This window comes from Panthera pardus, unplaced genomic scaffold (genome assembly GCF_024362965.1).
Source record: "Panthera pardus isolate Hobbes unplaced genomic scaffold, ASM2436296v1 HiC_scaffold_18, whole genome shotgun sequence".
In the NCBI taxonomy this organism is placed as follows: Eukaryota; Metazoa; Chordata; class Mammalia; order Carnivora; family Felidae; genus Panthera; species Panthera pardus.
This window is the reverse complement of record NW_026526743.1, coordinates 5,008,733-5,027,778: the sequence shown is the minus strand read 5'-3', so window position 1 is coordinate 5,027,778 and position 19,046 is coordinate 5,008,733. Positions and strand designations below refer to the sequence as shown.

The following is a 19,046-nucleotide window of genomic DNA, read 5'->3' as shown; positions in this document are numbered from 1 at the left end:
TGGCAGGCAGAATGTGGGTATTTTGTCTAGCTGTGCAAATTCCTGCCCCAGTGTGGGTGTCTGTGTGTTTGGCTGTGATCTTGAGGGCTCATATCCCCATTGCCCAGTAGTGGGTCACGGTTTTGTGACTTTGAAACATCGCTGTTTATGTCCTTGTGCATGGTACAATGCTGCAGTGCCCTGCGTGTGTGTGTGTGTGTGTGTGTGGTGGGTTTGCAAGGCCCTGTGTGTCCACATCCTGCCCACATGTGTGAACCAGGTCCCCTATGTGAAACGCAATGAGTGACCTTGAACACCAAGTGACTGACGAGGCAACAGGTCTAGAGATGGGAAAACCAGTCCTGTCTTGTGCCTCTGGCTATGTCTTTGACCTTGGATGCCTAGCCCTGTGTCCTTTGTTTCCCTGGGGTGTGATCTAGTGGGGCCACATCTAAGTGTTGGCCCTCTGGGTCAGTGTCTATTACTCTGAATCCCCACAAAGTGACTTGAGGATGAATCATAGTTTTGACCTTGATTATCTTCATTTGAGCCTGGTCATATGGCTGACTTACTTTGGCTAAATTTCTGTCCAGAACCTGAACATCCACATGTACATCTGCATAAATACGTCTACGTGTCCTTTGTTTAAAATAAGTAGTATTTGGGGCGCCTGACTGGCTCATTCGGTTGAGCATCCGACTTTGGCTCAGGTCATGATCTCAAGGTCTGTGAGTTCGGGCCCCGCGTCGGGCTCTGTGCTGACAGCTCAGAGCCTGGAGCCTGTTTCAGATTCTGTGTCTCCCTCTCTCTCTGACCCTTCCCCGTTCATGCTCTGTCTCTCTCTGTCTCAAAAAAATAAAGGTTAAAAATTTAAAAAAAAAAATTTTAAAAATTAAAAAAAAATAAGTAGTATTTATTAAGCAGCTATAATAAGCCAGACATCTCTCTCTGTCTCTCTTATTCATTCCTTACAACAATCCCATCTTACAGATGAGGAAATGTAGGCTCAGAGAGGTCAAATAATTTGCTCAAAGGCTCACAGATAACATGGACACAGGGGTTTTACTCTAACATTCCGATATAACCACTATACTCAGACTCACGTCTGCGCACAAGTCTTTGGGGGACCGAGTGCATATCCATGTCTCTCCCCATGTACCCTTATTAAGGACCCCACCTTGCTGTCCAGCCCCTGGGTGCTAGCGTGCAAGTCTGTGACCTAGTACGTTCAGACCCACACAGGAGACTGTAAATTTAGATGTGAGCTTGTATGTCCAAATCAGTGTCTGTGCATGTGTGTGCGCGCGTGTGTGTATCCACATGCACACCCACACTGGAACTGTCCAGACTCATATATACCTATGAATCTCTGTGCTGTGATCCTTGAAGCTGCAGCTGTATGTTTGCCCATGACCTTGTGTGGCCACATCTGCATTTGGCGGAGATGTCCAGACTCTGGAGCCAAGACTGGGTGTCATACACTGAGTGGCCACATCCCATCCATCTGATGCCTGTGGCAGCGTGGTGACCTCGAATGGCTGGTCCCAAGTGACCATCTTTCTGGATCCTTATCCAGTGTCCCTGTCTCCACTTCTAATCTCAGACGACTTCTTGCCTTCTGGTCCTTCCCCACATACCCGCTCTCCCAGAATCCTGTAGTAAACTGGTGAGGGCGAAGGGCAAGGGGACAGTCCTGGAGAAAACAAGCAGCAGTTGTCAAAGCCCGAGAGAAGACAGTACTTGAAATTCAAGGATGGGGAAGTCCTAAGACATTGGGGGAAAGCACAGGTGAAAAATACATACTATGGGCAGGGTGTAGGCAAGGTGCCACAAGAGAAAAGACTGTGTCCTGAGGGATCCTCCTCTGCTTCCTCTCCCAGCGGCCCAGCACCACTCCGCCAAGACGCTGAAAGGTGAGGCGTGTGAGCCCCACTCCCAGCCGAGGCAAGCGGCCCTCTTGGAGCGTGGACGCTTTAACTGCGGTGTTTCCCTCACTCTGCAAGCCGGATGCTGTCTGCTGCCCACCGCCACACCGGGTATGAAGGCAGGGCTCAGGGTCCTCAGGGGCAGGATGCCAAGGGCCTAGGGATCTGAGAATCTTGGATTCTGAGGAGGAGAGAGCTGGAGCCTGGGGGCTGAGTTCCAAGTGTGCGCACCTCCTTGGCCCCGGAGGGGCAGGGGCTAGAACTATTGGCTTCAGCGCCTCGGACACAGAGGGTAAAGGCATCTCCAGATTCCCCGAGGGGTGAAGGACCCCAGCTAGCCGGCTCTTTGGTCTTTCTGTCCGCTCCTCACTGCCCTTGCGGATAATCACCCGCGCACGCGCACAGCTTCATGAGCGTGCACCTAGGTGAGCACAATCTGCGCAAGCGCGATGGCCCGGAAGTGCTGTGGACTGTGGCTCGCCTCGTCCCACACCCGTGCCACGAAGCGCGCAGCCATCGCCACGACGTCATGTTGCTACGTCTAACCCGGCCCACGTGCCTCTCCCCTCAAGTGCGTCCCGTCGCGCTGCCCACGCGTTGTCCCCAACCAGGCGAGGCCTGCGTGGTGTCCGGCTGGGGCCTGGTGACAGATGACAAGCCTGGGACCAAAGGGAGCACAAGGTCACAAGGTGCATGAAAGGATGGCGCTGGGTGTCAGGCCTCCAGGGACCCTATTCTCCAGGGTTCGTGGGCGAAGGACACAAGGGCCTGAAAGTATGGATTCACTCCAAGCCCACCGTCCTCCCCAGTGAGTCTCCCAGATATGCTGCATTGTGCCAACATCAGTGTTATCCCGGCCACATCTTGTAGCAAGGACTACCCAGGATGCCTTATGAGCACTACGTGTGTGCAGGAGTAGAAGGCGGAGGCACGGACTCCTGTGAGGTCAGAGCCATGGGGGAGGGGAACAGGCTTGGGTGTTGGGAGGGGGTCGGGTTGTGCTTGCTTTGGGCCAGAGAAGATGCTAGGGATAGATGTGGGGGTGGAGAAGGAAGAGCAGTTAGAACGGGGGTGGAGTTGGAGATGGGGTTGGAGATGCGGGTAGGGGTGGGTTGTGTTTGGGGTGGATGATGTGGTGGTTGGTCTGGAATGGCCTGGCTTTGATTTGAGAATAGGAATGGGCTTGGTTTGATTTTAGAAGGAAAATATGCTGGGTTGAAATGCAGATGGGGTAAGTTTTGTCTGGGATGGGAAAGCCATAACAGCTGGGATTGGCTGTGTTGGCAGTAAGGATGGACATAGGCCTGGCTCGATTTTGAATGGGGACGACGTGGGGGTTGGGTCGGGTTGGCGTTACACGGCGGGGATTGAACACGGATTGGCTGAGTTGTATTGACTTGTGTTAGGTTGGGGTTGAGTTGGATTAGATTGGGTTAAACTGGGTTGTATTGACTTGAGTTGGAGAGGGATTGCATGGGGTGGGGTCGGATTGGGTTTTGACTGAGATCGTGCCCGGTGATTAGGCTAAGGATGGGGGCACTGGATCCAGAAGTTTCCCACTCCGACTTTCTCTTCCTCACACAGGGTGACTCCGGGGGACCCCACACAGGGTGGCTGGTCTGTGGGGGAGTCCTGCAGGGAATCGGGTCCTGGGGTGACGTCCCCTGTGACACTACTCACAAGCCTGGTGTTTATACCAAAGTCTGCAGCTACTTGGGGTGGATCAGGGACACCGTGAAGAGGAACTGACTATTTTGGTCTACCGCCTGTGTCTCTGACTGAGCAGAAACTCCTGTAGCTGGCCAGCCACCCCATCCTGACCTGGGACAGAACTGAGCCATCCCTTCACACCCCATCTGTCCAAGACGCACATGTTGGCCAAGGATTTGTCCCATGTCAAGCCAGAGCTGGTGCTCAAGGTCACCTGTTTAAACACTGAGATAACAGTGCTGATGCAAGTTTCTCTGTAGGAGTTGCTGTGACTTTCTTCTGGGGATGAAGGGAAGTGGGAGCCAGAGACTGGGTGGGGAACCCAAGGCCACTGTGCGTTGCTCCGTTTCACTCGCTGCCCCGATGCCTAGGTGAAAAGAAATAGCTTGAAGCAGGGCTTTTCAGTCACATACACACAGGATTAGCTGTGCAGTCTTGAGGAAAAGACTCGATGCCACTCAGCTTCGGTTCCCCCAGGTGTGAAACAGAGATCTTCATGTTGCTTACCTCACAGCGTTGTAAGGATTAAATGAGGAAGGTTATATGAACTCATTCCAATAGTGCCTGGCACAGGGCAAATATATCTCTGGACCCCAGCAGAAAAGACCCCCAGCACACGCTAGATGATCAAGAATGACTTCATTTTCTTCGAGATTCAGTTGTGGGCCTCCTGGCAGCCAGGCAAAAAGGCAAATGCTCTCCTTTTCCTTAGGCAGTCTCCCGACATGCAGCGGAGGCTGGGCTACCCTGTGGCCTACTCTGATTTTGCTGAAGAGCTCAGAGAATATGCCAGAAGCCCAAGAGTTTACCATTGAGGTTGCAGAAATCTCGTTCCTGATTCTCAACAGAGATTCCTCCCAAAATGTGGTCTTCAAGGTCACTGAATGTTGAACCACATGAACCTGGCTCCTGAGATCTAAATATTCTACTGGGGGGAAGGGGAATTACAGTTTGTAGAGAGGCCTCTCTTGACCTTGGGAGGCAGATAATCTGGAATTCCTGGGACTTTAAAGGACCTAAACTTGAGAGTCCAGACTTGGACGCTCAAGGAGTAGTGGTGGGGTGTGATGAGATCCCAATGTTGTTCTGGGAGTGGGGGGGGGGGGGACATTGGATTTTGGAATGCTAGGGGACTTATTTAGGGAGACCACTGACACCTCATTTCTGGATCTGGGGGCACTAGGTGGTGGTGGTAGGTACCCTGAGATTTTATTCGGAGAGAAACAATAAATGGATTTGGACCTAGATCCTGAGTCTGGGAGTGCAAGAATCAGGGTGTTCTGAAAGCCTTATATTTCGGAGGCAGCTGAAGCTGGGAAACTGGCGTGTTGGCTCCAAGTGGTGCGGGGAGAAGGGAATCGGAGCCCCTCAGCTGGTGTTTGAGGATACCCTGGGTCTTCAGGTGTGTGACCTTCCTTGGGGTTCAGGTATATATCGGACTTTGTATTGGAGGTCATTGATTCTTCCGTGCTCCTGTTTCTTCTCACCGCCCCCCCCCCAACTCCCCTCACCGGCTCTGTCTCCAAAAGCAGGGGCCCGGGAGCTCCAGGCCCTGCCCTGTCTGGCCTCAGGCCCCAGGAATGCTTCCAGCACAATCAGGGCCCGCAGAACAACAGGTGCTTGCTCTCCCGCCCCTTCCACAGCTCTGGGGTGGGAGGAGGTGTCCAGCCCCCAGGAGGCAGCGGGGGCAGGGCCTTGGCCAGCATCTGGATGCCAGCAGGGCAGGGGCGGGTCCTCAGGGTGGGGAGGGGGTGGATGAAGGCTTTAAAATGCTCCTTGGGGAGGCTCCTGAGCTCCAAGCTCACCACCTGCCTGCCTGTGGTCACCATGTGGTTCCTGGTTCTGTGCCTTGCCCTGTCCCTGGCGGGGGCTGGTGAGACAGAGGGATGGGAGGGGGAGGGGGAGAGTGGACCCCACTTTCATGCTGCCCTCACCCCCAATAACTTCTTCCTCTCCCACAGTCCGTCCCAGGCCGGGTCCCAGGCTCTCTCCCAGCCCCTCTTCTGTGGTCACAGTTCCCACTATTGTGCTAGGTCCTGCTCCCTCCCAGGAACCCCCCAAATTTTCTCCTCCTCCCCACTCCGACCCCTGCCCTGAGCCACTTTACTAAAGAGGCAGAGGCTGGGCCATCTGTCTCTCTCTTTGGGGGACTCCTGCTCTTGCAAAGAGTGCCCCCAGTCCCAGCAGATCCTGAGACCCCGACAGCCCCCTTCTAGTCCTTAGTGGTTCTCTGGCTCTAGCTCCTGAGTCCCCAAATCCTTCCATACCCTGGTGACTTTTCCCATCCAGCTGTCAGTTCTCAGCTAGGTCCTCCAGTCCCTGGCATCTGGTTTCCCTCAAATCTTCCCAAGACTCCCTAAATTCCATCAGACTCCTACACTTCTCCCCAAACAGACTCCATGACTCCAGGTGGACCCGCTTCCCCTCCTGGTATGAGGATGCTACAGATGTCTCTTCCTTCCCCACCTCTTTGCCGCTGAACCCCAGTCCAGCACCCCCAGCCTTCTCCCTGAGGAAGAACACCCAGAACCCCCAACCACACACTCCTTTCCTTGTGGAATTTCCTTCCCCTGCCCACGCTGCAGCCCTCCCCAAATGCACCCCTCCTGTGAAGCTCTGTTTTTCTAGACTTCCTTCCAGAATCCCAAGTACCTTCAGAGCCCAGTTGTCCTCCCCTACCTCCCGCAGGACCCCAACATGTGATTCTAAAACCCCACACCAAGTGGGAACGCAGGGAGGACCCACAGCTGCTTGGCCCCAACACATCTCCACCTTCCTTCCTCTCCGACACCACCCCCAGGAGAACCCCAGATCCCTCCAACACCCTCAGACCGTGACCCCAATCTCCATGAGAATCACCCAATCCCAGAAGAACTATCATCTGGCTCTCCCTCCTCCTGAGCCCCATCCCAGTCCTGACCCCAACCCTAGTTCCAGGACCCCAGACCCCCAGAGGACCCTCTCCCAGTCCCAGTCAAGAGGCACCAAATCACCCCTGTATCACCTGACCCCCACACCACATGCTGCCCCAGATGCCGCCTTCTTGTCTCCTGCCTGATCCCTGTGGTTGGCTCTGCTCTCAGCAGTCTCCCCCGCCAGGACCTGCCACCAACCCACAATCCCAGGGCAGGCTCCAGACTTCCAGGCCCTTCCCATACCCCTTGCCCGTCTCACCAGACCTCCAGCCCTGCTCCTCTGGACCCATGTCCCCCCAACCCCGCCACACAACCCCCTCTCCTAGCCCAGGCCTTCCTGGTGCCACCTCCCCACCTGCTCTGACCCGGCACCCTCTCTACAGGTGCTGCGCCTCCCATCCAGTCCCGGATCATAGGAGGCTGGGACTGTAAGAAGAATTCCCAGCCCTGGCAGGCAGCTCTGTACCATTACAGCAAATTCCAGTGCGGGGGCGTCCTGGTGCACCCCCAGTGGGTGCTCACAGCTGCCCACTGCATAAATGAGTGAGTGGGGGCAGAGGGTCTGGGGGGGGGGGCGGTCTGTGCTCCCACAGGAATAAACAGAGGGCACTGTCCCGGATTAACCTCAGGGGAGGCTGGAGGACTGAGAGAAAGAAAGACATTCCTGGTCTAGGTCATGGAGAGTGGCAGGGACAACCCCAGGAAAGCCCTCCTCTGGTACCTGTGTCTTTTCATCTCTCCTTGTAAATGTCTTCTTGTGTCTCCCCCTCCTGCCTCCCTGTGTCTCTCCATAACTGGCTCTGTTGTGTGTCTGTCTGTATGACTAAGATTCTTCTCGGTCTCCCTCTCTTTGGTCTCAGCGCCTCCGCGTCTCTCCAGGTCTCTGTCCCTCTCTGGGTCCCTCTGCCGCATCCCTGTCACTGTATGTCTCACCCTCCACCTCTGCCTCTGGGTCTCTGCCTCACTCCCAATGCTTCTGAGCACCCCCCAGGATGGGACCCCAGAAAGAGGAAGGGATTATCCCCATATGTCTCTGTGTGAGGGGTCTTCCCACGTGCTCAGCCCCTCCCTCCAGGACAATGATCCACTCCAGGGGGACACAGGGAAGGGCTGGTTTCAGCTGGAGCCTAGTGGGAGCCCTGGAGGAAGGAGGAGGCGAAAGAGGAGGAGGAGGGGGAGAAGGAGGAGGAAAGGGTGGGAAGGTCTGGGGAGGGAGGGGGACGCCGTCCTTGGGCTGGGGGCCAGGCCACCCGCTCCTGGGGAGCCAGCCCCACAGCCCCCGCTGCAGCTGAGCAGGTCCCAGGCCCTCCCCCCACTCCCATGCTCCCTTCCTGTTCTCTCTCTCTTTCCGCCCCCCGCCCTACTGCCTGTGTTCCTCACTCTCTCCCTTTGCTTCCTCTTCCCTCAGTCACGTTGCCTGCTGCCCCTGCTCCTTCCAAGTCTGTTCCTTCACTTCTTCTTCTTCCCCGGGACCCTTCCTTCTGTCTCTGTCTCCTTTGGGCTCTGTTTCTGTCTTCCCTCTGCCTCTCATTCCCTCTCTCCTTTTCTGCTCTCTCCTTTTCACTCTCACTGTCTTTGTCTCTGGCTTTGATCTTGTCACATCCTTCTGTCTTTCACTCACTGTCTTTTCTTCATAGCTCTTTACCTTCCCAACTGTCTCTCTCTCTCCATGGTTACTCCTTGTTTCTCTCTCTCTCTCCCCGCGACACCACCCCCCCCCAGGCTCCCCATCGCCCTTTCCCCCTCCTCTCTCCTCATTCCCTGGGGCCCCCTCTCTCCCCAGCAATTATCAGCTGTGGCTGGGTCGCTACAACCTGTTTGAGCACGAAGACACAGCCCAGTTTGTCCAGGTCAGTGGTAGCTTCCCACACCCTGGATTCAACCTGAGTCTCCTGGAGAACCACACCCGCCTCCCGGGAGAGGACTACAGCCACGACCTCATGCTGCTCCGCCTGGCAGAGCCCGCCCAGATAACGGATGCTGTGAGGGTCCTGGACCTGCCCACCCAGGAACCCCAAGTGGGGAGCACCTGCTACGCCTCCGGCTGGGGCAGCATCGAACCAGATAAGTGTATGCCCGGGCCAGACCCTGCAGCCTGGAGCCCAGACCCTTGGGTGTAGGGAGGAGGGGCTGGGGACCCGGACTCCAGGGTCTGAGGGAGGAGGGGCCGAGGAGCCACTTGGGGTCTTTTCATCTCTGTTCTGTAGTCACATACCCAGACGATCTCCAGTGCGTGGACCTCAAACTCCTGTCCAACGACGTGTGTGCCAAAGCCCACTCCCAGAAGGTGACAGAGTTCATGCTGTGTGCTGGATACTTGGAGGGCGGCAAGGACACCTGTGTGGTGAGCCAGTCTGTCCCCCCTTCCCCTCCCTCCTGGGCCTCAAGGTGCTGGGGGAGGGGACTCGGGCTCTGGACTGCTGCTGAGAGCTAACTGGGCATCTGTCTCTGCGGCTTCCAGACTGTATCTCCCCCCAACCAAGCCTCAGCGCCCTCTCCCTGCCCCCTTTCCTTCCCACACCCCCATCCTGGTATCACAGGCACCTCCCTCCACCACATCAGAGTTCACCTGTCCCTCCCTCATATTTACTGTCTAGTCAGAGAAAGCTGTTTGGGAGAGGTGACATCAGAGGGGAGTCCTGAAGGTAGAAGGGTCCGGTAGATGGATTCCGCTCCTCTTCCCCACTGACCTGTCAGCTGGGACTGTTCTGGACCCCGCCCCCTGTGCAGAAACTGAACCCTGAAGTCCCCTCCCCGTTGGCCATGACTCCAGCCGCTGTCTCCTCTGTTGGAATCCCGCCGGCCCTCTGGCCGTGGACTGTGGAGAGGACCGTGTCCCCCCCCCCCGGGCCTGGGGAGTCACCGTCTCGAGCTCTGTGAGCCCAGGTGTGAGAGCTGGGGCTCCACAGGCAGAACGCCGCCGCCGCCACGGCTGACCTTTGTCATTGTCTCCCCCTTGTGCTGCAGGGGGACTCCGGGGGGCCACTGATCTGCAGTGGCGTGTTTCAAGGAATCACGTCCTGGGGCCACATCCCATGTGGCAGCCCCAATATGCCTGCTGTCTTCACCAAAGTGATTTCGCACCTGGAGTGGATCAGGGAAACCATGACAGCCAACCCTTGAATGCCCCCATCGTGTTTCCTACCCCAGTAAACTCAATACGCATCAGACTCACCTCACGTGTGCTGTCCTCTGGCCTTCCAGGCCCTGCGCACCTGGAAGCTGGGGACCCACCCCGCCCAGTCTAGAGCCCAGTCCTCTCAGTCTCTCGCCCGGAAGCTTATGAGCTGGGGGAAAGGAAGGAGTAAAGACGGGTGTAGACAAACCGGCACGGAGAGAGGCTCAGACCCTAAGGGGCCAGGCAGGGACTCAAGACCGGTTCGCACACCGGTTCACACACGCTGGGCCCGACTCTGCCCTGGGGAGAGAGGACGCCACGGAGGGTCACACGTGGAGGTTGTGAGGCACCCAGGTTTTATTGTGGCAGAGAAGTCCGGAAGTGTGGGGGGGGGAGGGGAATGTGGTTGCAGGCCACGCCTTTCTGGGGAGGGGCCTGTTCCGCAGAAGGGCGGAGCTACATCCAGAGGCGGTGAATGTTGTGACCGGCCGAGGTCCCGACTGGGTATCCAGGGGCGGGGCTCCCCCTCTGAGGGGTAGGTGTCGAGACCAGGGAGTGCAACTTCGGGGCGTGGCCTAAGAGGCCCAACCACCCAGGGGCGGGCCCTAGCTAGGCTCGGGGGCGGGGCCACACCAGCCGGGAGCGCGGCACGCCGCGCACAGAACTGAAGGGGGCGGTGTCGCGCTGCAGGAGGGAAGGCAGGTTGAGGACTCGGTGCGCGGGAACAGAGCCGAAAAGGGAAACCCCAAGCTCGAGGGGTGGGGGTTTGTCGCCTGTCCTCAGAAGGCACGGCCTGTTCTTTGGGAGCGGGCCCTCGAAGGGAGGTCTATTCTCCGGCGCGTTGCCACGACGGAGGGGGCGGGCCCGGTATGCGGCTGCGGTTACCGGTCAGTTTCCTGCGAAGCTCGGGTGCAACTGTTTAGAGAGGCTCGAGGGGGCGCCCCTCGGGGGTGAATGCACTGGACAGGTCCCGGCTGAGCTTGCGGTCCGCGTCGGACTGCAGTTCGGACGCGCGTCTCTGAGCGTTCTGCTGCGAGACCCACCGACGGCAGCTCAGACGCCGCTCCATGAAGGGCGAACTTCTGCCCCACATGCCCAAGTGGTTGAAGTAGTTCAGCACTCCTGGGGGCCGGGGGCTGGTGAGCGGCTGAACTCCGGGCCCCGCCGCAGACCCCGCGCCACCCCTCGAGGCGGCCTCCCCTCCGGTCCGCCCTTATCCGGCCCCAGGCCCTGCCCCGAGTCCTCTCCCGGGCCCCGCCCCCTGCCCTACCGAGGCACCGCCCCTTTCTCCCGAGGTCCCGCCCTCACCGGCCAACAGCATCAAGGCGCCGGCGCCCCAGCACAGGTAGGTGGTCACCAGGTAGGATACTTGTGGCCTCGGGTGTAGCGTCTCACAGTTGACTACAAAGAGCGTCAGACTGAGAACGATCAGGAACCCTGCACTGGGGTGGGGCCGGAAAGACGGACACAAAGGCTGGACAGCAACCCCAGGATACCCCCATAAAGAGAAGAGAGACAGAGACAGCCTCTCCCCTCCCACCCTCCATGACAAGCAGGTGTGTGTGCATACACAGGCACACAAACTCCTGTGCAGACACAAAGACACCCGGAGAGAAGCAGAAAGAAAAACAGGGAAGCAGGAAGGAGAGACAGATGCCCCCGACACTCACCCCGACTGAGAAAGATGAAAGAGCTGAAACAGTGGGGCAGAGATCCCAAGAGACGTTCAAAGACAGAGTCAGCAGGACAGAAATCTTGAGATACACCTCCCCAAAGCCAAAAAGAGAGTCCTGGGGCAAGACACTGGGGGTATCTTCCCTTCCCCCAGGCCGACACTTACCAGTGCTGAAGCTGAGAAAACTGAAGACAAGGTCGATCTTAGTAAGGCGTCGGAAGACTGGCCGGAAGGACAGGCACATGAAGGGGAGGAGGATGAGACACAGGGTCAGGGCCAGCATCATGAAGCCCATGCTCATATGGATGAGAACTGGAGGGAGAGGAAATGCTGCAGAGTCATCCCCAGATGCTCTCCAAGGTCACCCTCCAAACTCACCCTACCGACAGCCCATGAGCAGCCCAACAGACACCCCCAAAGTTTGGCTACAGACAACCTCAACATCACCCCACTTCCACCACCAAAGTCCCTTCTAAAAAATCCTAAAATCTCTCTCTCTCTCAGAATCACCCCCAGGCACCTGTAAAGTCAAAATCATCCCCAATGATACCCTCAAAGTTGTCCCAATCACCCCCACCTACTCCAAAGTCCACCCTCGTAATCAACCCCACCCATACTTCCAAGGTGACCCCACAGATGACCCTTAAGCCATCCCCACTCACATCCTCAAAGTCACCCCACGGAATCATCTCAATCTTTTCTAGAGTCATCCCCACAGACACCTCCAAAGTCATCTCACTCATACTCCCAGAAGGCATCCCACAGCATCTCACAGTAATGCCCTCAGTATCACACCCAGACACCCCCAATAGCACCCTCAAAATTGTCCAAGACACTTTAGTTCCCCTAGTCTCCAAAGACACCCTGCTTCTGCTCAGGCGTCTCCCATTCACATCCCAAGGTCCCCTAATGATCCCATTTTTACACCCAGAACCTCCCCCCATTATCACCCCCATTCACACCGCAGAGCCCTCCCACAGACATTCTCCAAATCACCCACCTCGATCCCCAGAGCATACACACTCTGATGTACACACAAGAAAAACTTCCAGATACTTGAAAACCACAGAACCACACTCAGTTTCAGTGAATATTTACCCAATGTACATTTCAGAACAAGAGTTTTGGCCCCTTCTGAGAATTACATCTCTTTTTAGCCCTTCTCTACATTGCCTACTTTTGAACAGTGCAAGACTGTCTCAGCCAAATGAGCTAAGACTCCATCCGCTTTGTTTCTGGCAAACGGCATATCTCTAACACATAATCAGAAAGCAAAAGCTGGGACATATATACAGAATAGCAATAGTGCTCTGGGCATCAGTCACATAATCCTGGTTGAGAGATTCTCATGACATACCCTGCTTTCTGGGGGCCACCAAAATAGTCATATGACTCCACCCGGGTCAATCACAGTGCCCCATACCCCAGACCACGGTGATTGGCCCAAAGATGGGCATATGACCAAAATCAACCAGTCATGCTCTGCCCTGGGACTTTCTCTGACTGAAGCTGCCAAGAGCTCTCGTTCCTCTAGTCAGGAGGTTTATGAGCTTGGAGCTTCCTGGCCTTGGACCTAGCCTCATGGGGGATAGGAGATCTGATAGGGTAAAACTAAGAAAGGAAAGCAGACGAGAGGAGGAAGAGAGTTGAGATGACATTCAAGTCCCTGGCTCTTGTCAACCCAGAGATGAGCCCACTTTGTGGTTTGGTCAGAAGTAGACATTTGTGGCTTACTTCCCTGACTCACCCTCCTGCCTGTTCCCCACTCTCAGCCCCAGTTATAAGCTAATCAGTGCATTGCATCCCTCTGGCCGCTATACTTGGTTTGAGGTGCTCATGTGACCCAGCCACACAAGACTTTTGCAGGAACGTTTTGTGTTCTTTTTCCTGCCAGGCTTGAGCCCACATTGTTAGCAGTTCTACCAGCTGTTTGTCTTCTCTCAGATCCATTGCCCATGCTTCCTTATTCTGTGTTGCAAAGACTACATTTCCCAACCTCCTTTGATCACTGGCTTATCAGTACATTTGGCTAATGGGAGACACTGGCAGAAGACTGGCTCTGGAAGAAGAGAACAAGCCAGTGTATTTATTTCCCTCTCCCCAACCCCCACCTCAGCTGGTGTCTTTAGCAGTAGATTCATTTTTATTTTTTTTCTGTGATTCTAGCCACCTCTAAGCAAATAGCACTACGAGTCTAAGCCTTCCCGATGGCTCCAGCTTCCAGGCTCTGGTAATACCACCTCTTTTCTTTGTTCTTCTGGGCTAAAGGGTGTAGCAGCTTCTTGAGTTGCTAATCTCTGCTTTGCCTCACCATTACCTACTCAGCTTCTCAGCTATTCTGTTACCCATGAAATCAATCCCCTATATTTACTACCCTCTAAAGCACCTAGAATGATTTATTTTCCTAACTAGATCCTGACTTGCCACTAGGGGGAGCCTTGAGAATGAAGCCAATCCAAGTAGCCAAGACACAGACAGATAGTAACGTGTCCGATACTATCACCTGGACTCTTGAATTCAGCCATGCCTGAAAGCATTCCTACTCCCACTCTTTTTCATTTAGGTGAGACCAGAAGTTCCTTCACTCAAGCTACTTCACGTTAGGAGTTTCTGTTACTTGTGATCCAAAGACTCCTGACTAATTCAAATCCCTTCCATAAGTTGGCAAGGAGTGCAGGATTCAATGCTGCCTACATACCACCCACTAAAATCACAAACTGTAACACACACACACACACACACACCCAGAATTGAATGTTCATCAACAATCTAGAGGGAGAAGAACTCCTCAAGCTGAGAAGCAATTGGTAAAGTCACAGAGGCAAAGCTGGATAAATAAGAACATAAAAATTCTGAATTTCTACACCTTAACAAAAGACCCTCATAACCTGTATGTTGTGTCTTTATGCCAACCATAAAGCATTGTACATTCTGAGCATTCAGTAAATGCTGGTTTACTTTTAAAAAGAGAACTGTAGGGGCGCCTGGGTGGCTCAGTTGGTTGAGTGCCGACTTCGGCTCAGGTGATGATCTCACGGTCTGTGAGTTCGAGCCCTGCGTCAGGCTCTGTGCTGACAGCTCAGAGCCTGGAGCCTGCTTCCGATTCTGTGTCTCCCTCTCTCTCTGCCCCTCCCCCGCTCATGCTCTGTCTCTCTCTGTCCCAAAAATAAATAAAAAACGTTGAAAAAAAAATTAAAAAAAAAAAAAGAAAATATAACTGGAGGAACACATAAGAGCTTAAAAATTGCTTCGTAGCAGGGCCCTGGGTGGCTCAGTAGATTAAGTGACCGACTTTGTCTCAGATCATGACCTCGAGGTTCCTCTGTTCAAGCTCTGTGTCAGGGTCTGTGCTGACAGCTTGGAGCCTGGAGCCTGCTTCGGATTATGTGTCTCCCTCTCTCTCTCCTCCCCTCCCCTGCTCACACTCTGTCATTCTCTCTCTCTAAATAAGCGTTTAAAAAAAATTTCTTTAATGGCTTAGTAGCATCAGTCACCCCCCAGGAAGGGGAATGGGTGGGATGGGAGACAGAAATGTAAGGGAGACTCTTGCACTTGTTAAAGTGCTGAACCATATAAATATATTCCTCGTTCAAATAAAATAAAAGTAACTTAAATCTCAAAATAAAGAAAAAATCTTAAATCACACAAAGTTAACATTTAGGAACAAATGGGAAATGTAGTGAACATTCACCTCTCTTTTTTGTCTTCCCAGCACCTTTGGAAACCAGTCCACATCTGGGGAATTTTCCCCAATGTATGCATCCACACTTTCCAGAAAGGAAACCAGCCTCCCTTAAGGCGAAGACCGCAGCACGTGACCAGGATCCACCAATAAAGAAGAGCCACGCTAGACTTGGAATTCACAGCCAGAGGGAGGCCTGGACTCTCTTCTGGTAGGTGTGGCCACTGCTACCTGCAGAGTCCCAGGGCATCCGAGAAAGAGGTTCCCCAGTGGAGTTCAGGTCTAGAGAGCAAGCTGTAGTATGAATGCCCAGCCAGCCAGTCCTCCAGGGAATTTTTGGGGCATGTTCGCCATCACTTGGCCCCTGGAGCCCAATTCTCTGGCCACACAGAGATTCTTCAAACTCCCGCAACATTGTTTATAAATCCATTTCCTGCTTACACTAGGTTTAATTGGCTTCTGTTGCTTGTCATGAGAATCCTGACATATCAAAGCCTTACAAAGTCTCCTCAGCCCTTTAGAAACCCTGCTATCCCACCCTTGGGCGTCTACCCCAGGATAATTTTGCTCCATTAATGTATCATAAATATGGAAGAAAGTTGTCCACCCAGCATCCATTCCCATTCTTCTGGCAACAGCAACTTGACTTTGTTCAGAGGAACCCTGTGCCCACCCTCTGTCCTTGTGCTTTCAGACAGAAATGACCCCTCCATTGACTCTTAAGAAAAGTGTGACAGCATGACATCTTCCTGTTCAGTGCGGGTGCGGGAGGAGTGAGAATCCCAGGGAAGTAAATCTGATCCCATCAGAGCTCATCCTGAGATCTTTGCTTGAGGGCTACAGAAGACAACTTGCTCTCTTTTCCCCACGGTTGTTCACACAAAGGGCAGAATCTGGGTGCTGCTGATGCCCCATTACCACAGCTTGCCTGAGGGCCCTACACAGAGGAAGCCTTCGTAGACAGATTCCCTATTGACAGGCTTTGAGCACCTGGATCCAGCAGTACCTGAACTGGACTTTACCTCTGGACTTTACCATCACTTGAAAGCATGTTTGTCTTGCTTACACCAACTTGAGTTTGGGAGGTATAGAAGAAAGAGATGTTGAACATAAATAAATAAGATTAATACCACACAGTGTTCTGGAAGTTTCGTAAACTTATTTGAGATCTGAAGTGACGATAGGTGCATTGGCTGAAAAACGAATTCCCTAGGATAATAATAGCCCACCCTGGTGTAGCACCTAATATGTGCCAGACACTGTACTTGCTAATTCTTCCAACAGCCCGTGAATAGGGATTACTACCACTACCATTTTATTTTTTTTTAAGTCTTTTAACGTTTATTTATTTTTGAGACAGAGAGAGACAGAGCATGAGCAGGGGAGGGGCAGAGAGAGAGGGAGACACAGAATCTGAAAGGGGCTCCAGGCTCTGAGCCATCAGCCCAGAGCCCGACGGGGGGCTCGAACTCACGGACCGTGAGATCATGACCTGAGCCGAAGTCAGACGCTTAACCGACTGAGCCACCCAGGTGCGCCACCACTACCATTTTAGAAATGAGGAAACTGAGGCACAGAGAGGTGAGAGAATGTGCCTAAGATCACCCAGCGACCAAATGGTTGAGCCAGGATCCAAACCCAGGCACTCTGGCTCCAGGTTCTGGACTGCCTCCTGTTGCAATGCTCAAAAGCACTGGAAACACACACAGAGACATAAGATAAAGCAAAATGTTTCCGAAGGAGCTGGAAATTTCCTTTTTTTAAAACAATCATCTTTTTAAAGGAACTATTTTCGGGGCATCTGAGTGGCTCAGTGGTTGAGTGTCTGACTTCAGCTCAGGTCGTGTTCTCGTGGTTTGTGAGTTCGAGCCCCACATCGGGTTCACTGCTGTTAGCACGGAGCCCACTTCGGATCCTCTGTCCCCCACGCTCTCTCTGCCCCTCCCCCACTTGCGCTCCCTCTCTCAAAAGTAAACAATACGTTTAAAAAAACCTATTTTAAAAAGCGAGGGAGAAAATGATGGTGACTTTAACATCTAATCGTGAGGCAGATTGGTTTCCAGTGAATTGTAATGCTCTTCCCATGAGCTGTGACAGTCCTGTTTCCCTGTCTCCTCAAAAGCCATGTATAACTCCAGGAGACTTCTCCACAAGTCCCTTCAGAGAATCTCCAGAGACCCTCCTGAGAATTCTAAACATTTATCCCCAAGAACATGCAAAGAACTTCCCCCAGAGATTCCCACCCCTGATAATTTCCCAAGATGCCCCACTTCGAGTGCCCCATAGTCTGTCCAGCCTCCTACTGACCGGTGACTTGGCCCAGGCTGACACACTTGTGCTTCCTGCAGTCTGTCCAGAAGCCCAGGTAGCCAGTGTAAGAGCCCTGCAAGTACGCCAGACGTCCATCCACCACGCTGAGCATCATCAGGGTTGCGAGGATGCTGAAGACCAGAGACCAGCCCCGCAGGATGAACTTGCGGTCCTCCTCCCAGGAAGAGACCATGTCCGCTGGGAAAGAGTAGAGTTCCTCGGGTCCACATCCACCTGCACCACACTGCTGCAGCCTAGTCTCCATTTCCAGCCACAGCCACGTCTGCACCTCCACCCAGACCCCAATCCCAACCTCATCCCCATCTCTGATCCCAAATGCACCCTCACTCCCACCTCTAACCCTGACGTCCAGCCCAGCCTTCGCCCACAACCCCATTCGGAGCCCAGACCTACCTGTTTTGTCTCCACCCCCATCCTCCGGTCCCTGTTCCCCAAACCCCAGCTCCATCTCTGCCCTTGACCTCAACTGCTTCTCTAGACCCCTGTCACAAATCCCCATCCAGGACACGGACAACTGCGACGTGCGTTCCAGTGTGCTCGTGAGGCCAAGACCCGTGGTGCCAGCAGAACGAAATGCCAGTGGCGTGCCCTGCGTTCACCAAGCCCCCTGTGATCCTACCAGACTTCCCAACTGGCAGGGAAATCCTGTCCCTCCCACTATTCACTTACCTCCAGCCACACGAGACTTCACAGGGTTCCTCTCACACCTCGAGCTTTCCTACCTCAGCAATTCAAGAAGCAGTCCAGGCTGCTCCTTCTGCCTGGGGCACCTTTCTCCCACCTGTGCCCAGACTGCCTTGGCCACCCTTTAGATCTCACCTCCCACGTCACTCCACCCACATCTCCCATCCTGAGCCCCCCAGCCCAGCCCAACTTCAATTCACCCTTCAACTTCAGTTCTTGGCAAGGTCGCCCACCAAGTGCTCCCTTATCAGTGCAACACGCAAGTCTCCTTCACTGGCATCCCTTATCTCACTACTTTTTCCCTACCCATCTTACCGAACAGACCCCCCTGAGGGTAGAGAACAGATCTCTTCTTTTTCCCACTGTACCTTCATCACCTGGTACAGAGCCTTTGCTGGTTGTTAAAGTAAAAAGGTAACAATTGAGGGGCACCTGGGTGACTCGGTTGGTTAAGCGTCCCACTCTTTTTTTTTTAATTTTTTATTTGAATGTTTATTATTTTTGAAGAAGACAGAGAGACAGAGCATGAGCAGGGGAGGAGCAGAAAGGCAGACACAGAATCCAAAGTGGGTTCCAGGCTCTGAGCTGTAAGCACAGAGCCTGACGCGGGACTCAAACTCACAAAGCAGGAGATCGTGACCTGAACCGAAGTCGGATGCTTAACCGACCGAACCACCCAGGTGCCCCAAGCATCCCACTCTTGATTTCAGCTCAGGTCATGATCACTGTTCGTGGGTTCAAGCCCCGCATCAGGCTCAGCACTGCTGGTGCGGAGCCTGCTTGGGATTCTCTCTCTCTCCTGCCCCTCCCCCTCCTCAAAAATGAAAATAAACATTTTTTAAAATGGTAACGATTGAATGCATGGGTGTATGAACTGGTAGACACATCCATGGTTATCTATGTATAGTAATTCCTTCCTGTCCTGTGGCATCTCTCAATTTGGATTTCAGAGAAGGTTGGGTCTAGGACTCAGGCACGAGCTTTGGAGGATGGAGAAAGTGTCTTTGAGAGTCAAAATCAGTATCTG

At 53.9% G+C, this 19,046-nt stretch overlaps 2 protein-coding genes across 2 annotated transcripts; one reads left to right on the top strand and one right to left on the bottom strand.

Moving 5' to 3' along the window:
- Positions 1–5,405: 5,405 nt before the first annotated feature.
- Positions 5,406–9,699, top strand: LOC109252996 (kallikrein-1). Its single transcript, XM_019425530.2, has 5 exons — positions 5,406–5,487; positions 6,913–7,072; positions 8,313–8,599; positions 8,737–8,873; positions 9,497–9,699. Exons 1-5 carry the CDS (start codon positions 5,442–5,444, stop codon positions 9,650–9,652), a joined length of 786 nt encoding a protein of 261 aa, XP_019281075.1. The 5' UTR covers positions 5,406–5,441; the 3' UTR covers positions 9,653–9,699.
- A 792-nt stretch (positions 9,700–10,491) lies between these two features.
- Positions 10,492–17,541, bottom strand: LOC109252994 (uncharacterized). The gene is made up of 4 exons (XM_019425529.2): positions 17,312–17,541; positions 11,488–11,634; positions 10,956–11,084; positions 10,492–10,769 (listed from the first exon to the last, which is right to left on the bottom strand). Exons 1-4 carry the CDS (start codon positions 17,505–17,507, stop codon positions 10,567–10,569), a joined length of 675 nt encoding a protein of 224 aa, XP_019281074.1. The 5' UTR covers positions 17,508–17,541; the 3' UTR covers positions 10,492–10,566.
- Between the last annotated feature and the right edge of the window lie 1,505 nt (positions 17,542–19,046).